This window comes from Acanthisitta chloris, unplaced genomic scaffold (assembly GCF_000695815.1).
Source record: "Acanthisitta chloris isolate BGI_N310 unplaced genomic scaffold, ASM69581v1 scaffold912, whole genome shotgun sequence".
NCBI classification, from domain to species: domain Eukaryota; kingdom Metazoa; phylum Chordata; class Aves; order Passeriformes; family Acanthisittidae; genus Acanthisitta; species Acanthisitta chloris.
The window spans coordinates 1-8,095 of NW_008660809.1; the positions used below are offsets into that span (position 1 = coordinate 1).

The window sequence follows — 8,095 nt, forward strand, 5'->3', positions numbered from 1 at the left end:
AAACTCATATGCAACCTTTTACACTAAGACCTGCCCAAATCTGCTCAGCTAAGGTGTGGAAAGAGGAGCCTCTCACTTCCAAGGCTTTGGAGACATGGCTGAATTGGTGTTTGGTGCATCATATGGGATAAGGTGTCACCTGTGTCTCTGGATGTTTTTCACACAAAATGGGGCTTGTTTTTCAGTGGCTGGAGGAAGATGCTGAGCAGGAGGAACATGATGAGCAGGAGGAGGAAGATGAGCAGGAGGGATCTGAGGGGCTGCAGGAGATCACAGCACCAGAGCCCTCAGCTTCTGCTTTGAACAGGGCTGAAATGGAGACTGATCAAGGGGTAATCCCAGCTGGGCCCAGTTGGAATCCTGTAATGGTTTGGGTTGGAAAAGACCTTAAATATCCAGGGTCACCTTTTGCCATGAGCAGGGACACCTTCCACCAGACCAGGTTGCTCCTACTTGGCCTGGAACACTTCCAGGGATGGGGCAGCCACAGCTGCTCTGGGCAGATCCCAACTCTTGCAGATGGGTTTTGCTCCAAAAACCTGCCCAAATCTGCTCTCCTGAGGCATGGGAATGGGAATCTCTTACTTCCAAGGCCTTGGAAACATGGCTGAATTGGTGTTTGCTGCATCAAATGGGATTGGGTGTCACCTGTGTCTCTGGATGTTTTTCACATGAAATGGGACTTGTTTTTCAGTGGCTGGAGGAAGATGCTGAGCAGGAGGAACATGATGAGCAGGAGGAGGAAGATGAGCAGGAGGGATCTGAGGGGCTGCAGGAGATCACAGCACCAGAGCCCTCAGCTTCTGCTTTGAACAGGGCTGAAATGGAGACTGATCAAGGGGTAATCCCAGCTGGGCCCAGTTGGAATCCTGTAATTGTTTGGGTTGGAAAAGACCTTAAATATCCAGGGTCACCTTTTGCCATGAGCAGGGACACCTTCCACCAGACCAGGTTGCTCCTACTTGGCCTGGAACACTTCCAGGGATGGGGCAGCCACAGCTGCTCTGGGCAGATCCCTACTCTTGCAGATGGATTTTGCTCCAAAAACCTGCCCAAATCTGCTCTCCTGAGGCATGGGAATGGGAATCTCTTACTTCCAAGGCTTTGAAGAGGTGGTTGAATTGGTGTTTGGTGCAGCAAATGGGATTGGTTGTCCCCTGTTTCTCCACGCATGTTTTTCACATGGAATGAGATCTGTTTTTGCCTGGCAGGAGGAAGATGAGCTGGAGGGATCTGAGGGGCTGCAGGAGGACACAACACCAGAGCCCTCAGCTTCTGCCTTCACCAAGGCCAAACCAGGGACTGATCTAAAGGTAAACCCAGCTGGGCCCAGCTGGAATCATAGAATAGTTTGGGTTGGAAGGACCTTATATACCCAGTCCCACCCGTCTGCCACAGGCAGGGACACCTTCCACTCATTCAGGTTGCTCTAAGCCCCATCCCACCTGATCTGGAACATTCCAGGGCTGCTCTGGGAAACCTGTTCCTTCCCATCTAATGTTAATAAACACTCTCAGGAGTTATTGCTTTTATCCTTACATCCAGCAATGAGCATTGTTGCAGTGAGGAAAATCCACTCATTTGGAATTTGTTCTCTTATATTCATAGTAGTTTTTCCCTGGAATATTCCCTTTCTCCTTTTCCCTGCTGTGCTTCTTGCTGCAGTGTTGAGGGCATAAACCAAAACTGCTCCAACACTGGGATTGTTTTTTTGACAGAGTTCTATGATCTCCTTCGACTCCCAGGAGCAGAAGAGCAGCATTTCCTCTCTGGTCACCTGCTCTAAAACCCACGGGACCGTTCCCAGGTATCACTCAAATGTTCACTTGTTTTAAATCAGGACAAGTTTTGAATCAGCTCAAACTCTGTATCTCATTTTAGGGCACTTACAGCAGTTTAAGTGATGGAGAAGTGACAAAAATCTTTAATTTACAAAAAATACAAAATATTTTGGCCAATACTAGAAGTTATTACACAATTATTGAGCATAGGCTATCTGGAGGAAGTGGCTGAGGGAAAACATAGGACCTACATGCTCCAGAGATTTTAGCATATTCAGTTCCTGTGTCTCAGGTGAGGCTTCAGCACCTGAATGATCCCCTGAGCCCTCCTCATGTGGGTTTTCCTCCACAGATCCTCTGGATATTGAGCCACTTCTGAATCACTGGCCAGAAAAACACCACAGGAATCTCACCAGTTGTCAGGCACATTATGCTTTTTCCTCTAAAAATCTTAACATCAGGTGTTTGTTAGAAATTTAATGCATTTTACAGAAGGCAGAAAACACCAGACAACAGCAAATCCCTCTCAAATTCCTGCAAATATTTTGCCCCCTTTTTTTTCTGATGGTAATAATTTTTATTTTGCTAATAATTTGCTAAAAGGAAGAAAACTTGTGTTGTCAAAGACTCCTGGCCTGGTAGCCATGAGGAAATCAGGATCAGTAAGATCCTTCTCCTCAGTTTTCCAGGCACAACAACACTGGAAAGAATTCTCAGCAACTCTCTGCCTGCAGTTGTTTTAAATACAGAATAGAAACTTCAGCTGAACACTTTATTTTTGAGTTAGACTTCTCTATAGCTCTCCTTTTCCTGAGTAATAATATAACATTCGTTTTAGGGAACACAACATCCTTATTTTCCTGTTTTTTCCTCCCCACTTAGATCCAAGAAGCGAATCCAGGCATTTGTGAGAGTCAAGCCCACAGCTGATTTTGCCCAAGATATGATCAAATTTGGGCCAGACAACAAGGTAGGATGAAAGAAATTCCAAGTGGGAAAGGTTTGGAGTTTGATTTTGGTTTTGCCTATGGAAAGGCAAAATTTTTCCATCCCTTAAGGCCATGGATAACATTTTGGGGTGTGTTTGTTCATTTGTTCATGCTTGACAGTGGTTTTGTCTTAGCAAGTGACTATGGAAAACATACTGGTGGTGATACAGTCACTAGGAAAATCCTCCAAAGGACTGGGACTGTCTGATCCATGAGGAATTCCCAGTGGTCACCACAATTTGGCACAGGCTGTTTCTGTCCTCACCTTATGCAAGTTCCTCCCTTCACCTTCTCTTGCTTAATTAAGGATTTCCCTAAGGGACACACAATCACCTGAAGTTAAGCAGATGAGCTTAACCACAATCCTTTTTCATATGGAATATCTGTCACTAGGAACTTTAGGCTATTACCAGATAAGCTGATCCATCGAAGGCAATAAACCAATATTTGTGTCCCAATTCCTACTTACCTCCAGGCCTTCAATTCCTGAAACTCCTCCTGGATGTTGGATTTACCTCCCTCTCTTTTTTGGCTTGCAGAGTATGGGCATATACATCAAAAAAGATGCCAAGAAAGGAATTGTGAATAACACACAGACTGACTGGTCCTTCAGGCTGGACAAGGTTCTGCACAACACCTCCCAGGAACTGGTTTATGAGGCTGTGGCCAAGACCTTGGTGTCTGAAGCTTTAATTGGTTACAATGGTGATTTATGGCTATTTTTATGATTTTGGCAAGGAATGGAGGTTTGATTTGTTGTGAACATTAGCTGTTCTGTTTGAGGATCCCTCCTGAGTTTCTTCTTTTGCCTTTGCATTATTTTAGGCACCATTATGTGTTATGGGCAAACTGGGGCTGGTAAAACTTACACCATGACAGGAGCAACCTCTGAGTACAGGCAACGAGGGATCATCCCAAGAGCTATCCAGCAGGTACTGGATGTGGATGGGATGGGAAAAGAAGCTGGAAGGAATATCAGAGACATCTATTGTATCAGCTCTTGCTGATAAAAAAGAGTTTTAATACAGTGAATATCTTTTATATCTCTTTTTTTTATTCATTTTACCTAGGGGATGGTCATAAAGAAACAAAGGAGCTTTATTGTCATGCACAGAGATTGCTCCTGGTTAATTCTAGGAGCTCACACAAGGCTCTTGCTGCTCCCCAAATGTCACCAAACCTTTAAAATTGTTAATTTCCAAACTATCAGTTTGTAAAATCTCATTAAAACTGTTCATAAAATCATTAGGGTTGGAAAATACCTCTGAGGTATAGGTTGCACAGAGAAGCTGTGGCTGCCACATCCAAAGGAGTGATCAAATCCAGGCTGGACAAGGCTAGGATCAACCTGGGCTAGTGGAAGGTATCTGTGCCCATGGCCGGGGGTGGAATGAGATGATCCTTGAGGTCCTTCCAACCCAAACTATTCCATGATTCTCTGATTCTATAAGATCATCAAGTACAACTCAAGTCCTTAGGCAACCACAGCTCAGATTTAGCCCCACATTCCCCTAGCTGCACTGAAAGCTGCTCAGAAAGCTATAAATATTTCCTCTAGAAAGCCATAAAGGGCTAAAAATTCTGTCTGTGAACCATCACAGCCACTAACAAACTTTTTGTCTTTGTTTAGATCTTCAAGGCAGCTGCAGATTCCCCTGATCTCTTCATCTCAGTGCGAATATCCTACCTGGAAATCTACAACGAGGCCTTGTTTGACCTTCTGTCCCCAGTGGCAACCCGTGGGGGCAGTGACACACAGCTGGCAGTGGTGGATTGCCCTCAGGGTGTTTATGTGAAGGGTCTGTCTATACACTCAGTCAGCTATGAGGAAGAGGCTCTAAATCTTCTTTTTGAGGCAAGAGAAAACAAATTTGCTTTTAATCTGATTGTTTGTTGGCTGAGGGAGGAGGAGGTAGGAAAGCAGGAGATGTGTGGCCAGGACAGCTGGAGGGAGGTTCAACCAACTCTTTTTGTCCTCTTTGGTGTGGGTAGGTGAATTGCTAACTCTTTGCAGCCCTTGCTCTTGCAAGGAAAAATGTCCTTGGCACAGGGGTTCTGGAAGATGCTCCAAAAAAAAGAGTCTATGGCAGATTATTGGGGATGATCATGGCACAGATACTGTTAGAATTTGCAGCAGGGATGTTCAAACAATTGTTAGATTTGTGAGGGGTGTGTGATTGCTTATATAAGTATATTCCATTTCCTTGTGGTGCTTCAATTCGTGAGGAAAATATGGATAAATAATTGGATCTATGTGCAGGAAGTTTATTCTCACCCAGAGCCATGTGGTGTCCCTAAAATCCAGTATTTTGCCTTTTTAGTAAGGGACTTGTGGTGTCCTAAGCTCTGGGATGTGCAGGAACTCCCTTTTGCTTTTAAGTGTAGAAGGATGATCATAATGGCTGAGGCTTGGGAATGTCCAGCCTGGAGAAGAGAAGGCTCCAGGGAGACCTTAGAGCCCCTTCCAGTGCCTCAAGGGGCTCCAGGAGAGCTCCAGAGGGAGTTGGGACAAGGCCCTGGAGGAACAGGACAAGGGGGAATGGCTTCCCACTGCCAGAGGGCAGGGTGGGATGGGATATTGGCTCACAGAGAAAGCTCCAGGCTTTGAGGAAGTTTTCCACTATGCTGTGACTCCATGGCATTGACCCTGAAGACCCAGGCACAGCTCTGAAACCACTAGACAAATGAATTTCTCTGCTGTAGAGCCTCCCAGTTCCTCCTCTGCCTCACGAGCCTGGCAGCACAGGTCTGACAGACCAACACTCTCAGCAAACTATTGCAGCATCATTTTCAACATCCCTTTTCTTTCTTGGTCATCACATTTCTGTGAGTTTTCAATAACATTTGAAGCTTGAGGAGCTCTTTGGCTTTCTAGTCATCAAGAAACTGAAAGAGCCAGGGACATGTTGCCTTGCTGTTCCTTAAGAAGCCTCAACTCTGTGAGCTGAGCCTTGAAGTTTGTCTTCATTTGCAGGGTGAGACCAACAGAGTGATAGCAGAGCACACACTGAATAAGAATTCATCCAGATCCCACTGCATCTTTACTATTTATATTGAGGTAAGAGCTCCAGTGTTGTTTCCAGGGCCTCAAATGGCTGAGGATTTTCAGTTTTATCTGCTCTTAAGTACAGTTTATATTCTTTTCTCCATCAGTCTTGTTCCAGAGTTTACTCAGACCTCAGACGCATTAAATCTAAAATCAACCTCATTGACCTGGCAGGCTCTGAGAGACTGAGCAAGACTGGGGTGAGTGATGGAAACTCCTCAGCTCCCACTGTTTTGGGCCTCTCACTGTGACAACAAGGACATGGAGGTGCTGGGGCATGTCCCGGGAAGGGTCTGGAGCACGAGGAGGGGCTGAGGGGGCTCAGCCTGGAGAAAAGGAGGCTCAGTGTGACCTTCTGGCTCTCTACAACTCCCTGACAGGAGGTACAGCCATGTGAGGGTCAGGCTCTGCTCCCAGGGAACAAGGGACAGGACAAGGGGAAACAGCCTCAAGCTGTGCCAGGGGAGGTTCAGGTTGGATATTGGGAGAATTCTTTCCTGGAAAGGCTGCCTGGGGCAGGGGTGGAGTCACAATCCCCTGAGGGATTTAACATCCGTGTGGATGTGGCACTTGTGGATATGGTTAGTGGTGGCCTTGGCAGTGCTGGGGAATGGTTGGACTTGGTGGTCTCAAAGGACTTTTCCAACCTCAGTGATCCTGTGATTGTGTAACATTCTGTGTTGATCAGAATAGAAACCACATCAACCCTGTGACAAACCCATAATTTACCCTTTGGGCTCGAAATCTAAGTTGTACACTTGAAATGACAAATTGAGGCCTCTGTAAACTTGTTTCCAAACTCAGGAAAGCTCCAGATCATGAATTTATTTGGTCTGAATTAGCTCCTGAGCCTTGTATTCAGGCAGAGTTTTCCCTTTGATGAGGAATATGGCCAGGAACACATTATGGAAAATTTTCCTTCTGATCTCCATTGCAGTCTGAGGGACAGGTCCTGAAGGAAGCCTCCTACATCAACAAGTCCCTGTCATTCCTTGAGCAGATCGTCATTGCCCTGGCTGATCCCAAGAGGGATCACATCCCCTTCCGGCAGAGCAAACTCACTCACGTCCTCAAGGATTCTCTGGGTAAGAGCTATGAGTGACAAAAACCCCAAACAGCTCCTGGAAAAATTGTTTCAATGAGCATATTAAGTCCTTAGGTCTTATTTTATCAGAGAATCCCAATTTGGGTTGGAAGAGAACTTAAGGATCATCTCATTCCAGCCCCTGCCATGGTCAGGGACACATTCCACAAGCCTAGGTTGCTCCAAGCCCCATCCAACCTGACCTTGAACACTTTCAGGGGTGGGACATCCACAGCTTCTCTGGGCAACCTGGAAAACACAACATTTATAAACCTCTGGAACTGTTTTTATTCCCATCCTCTTCCTACATCATTTCCCCATAGAAACACATTTCACCTTTATTTTTAAGTGCTTGTGTGACTCTGTGTTTCTGTGCCCTATGGAGGGACACACTACCTATGTTCTTTGTGCTTCTTCAAACTGAAAGTAGCTTCAGATGGGATATTGGGAAGGAATTCTTGGCTGTGAGGGTGGTGAGGCACTGGCACAGGTTGCCCAGAGCAGCTGTGGCTATTCCATCCCTGGAAGTGTTCTAGGCCAGGTTGGACGGGGCTTGGAGCAACCTGGGCTAGTGGAAGGGTTCCCTGCCTTTGGAAGATGAGCTTTAAGGTCCTTCCAGTCCAAACCACTGTGACAGTCTATGATTCTTCTCTATTTTAGTCAGCACATAATAGAATAGGTTCTAGAAAATGAAACAGTTGGAAAAAAACCCTAAAATATTATATTCTTTGCTTTATTTTTATGATTATTTTTTCCAGGAGGAAACTGCAACACTGTCCTGGTGACCAATATCTGTGGGGAAGCTGTTCATGTGGAAGAGACTGTGAGTTGAATTTCTTTCTGCACAATTCAAGCCTTGTTCCTGCTAGTGCTTGGTTTAAGGAATAGTCTCTGGAGGATTGTGGGCAGGAATCCCAGGGAAACATCCTGCCTAATCCGTCCCAAACCTTGAAGAGCTCATCTTATCTCAAAGGCTCAGACAACTGGGCTGCTCTCCATTCTGCTTTGTGATGCAAACTGAGTGCTAACTGGCTCAGGGGGAAGATGAGAGCCTGAAATAGAACAGACACAGCTCAGTTTTAAGCCCATTGGAGAGTGTTAATTATGATATTGTTCAACTCTACAATGTGTTTTCATGGGACATCACATAATGTGCTCACTGGAGCTGCACCAGGTCACATCGGAGCTGAGCTGG

The 8,095-nt window shown here is 45.7% G+C and overlaps 1 protein-coding gene across 1 annotated transcript in view; it reads left to right on the forward strand.

Annotated features, from left to right (window-relative positions):
* Positions 1-185: 185 nt before the first annotated feature.
* LOC103797716 (kinesin-like protein KIF9) overlaps positions 186-8,095 on the forward strand; it is a gene marked incomplete at both ends in the record, with an annotated part of 12,423 nt that continues 4,513 nt past the window's right edge. The window contains 11 exons of the mRNA XM_009069939.1: positions 186-332; positions 695-766; positions 1,740-1,807; positions 2,664-2,751; positions 3,310-3,475; positions 3,596-3,702; positions 4,401-4,625; positions 5,745-5,828; positions 5,924-6,016; positions 6,754-6,901; positions 7,659-7,723. Of these exons, the coding sequence (XP_009068187.1) occupies positions 186-332; positions 695-766; positions 1,740-1,807; positions 2,664-2,751; positions 3,310-3,475; positions 3,596-3,702; positions 4,401-4,625; positions 5,745-5,828; positions 5,924-6,016; positions 6,754-6,901; positions 7,659-7,723 (1,263 nt within the window). The remainder of the gene's footprint in view (positions 333-694; positions 767-1,739; positions 1,808-2,663; positions 2,752-3,309; positions 3,476-3,595; positions 3,703-4,400; positions 4,626-5,744; positions 5,829-5,923; positions 6,017-6,753; positions 6,902-7,658; positions 7,724-8,095) is intronic.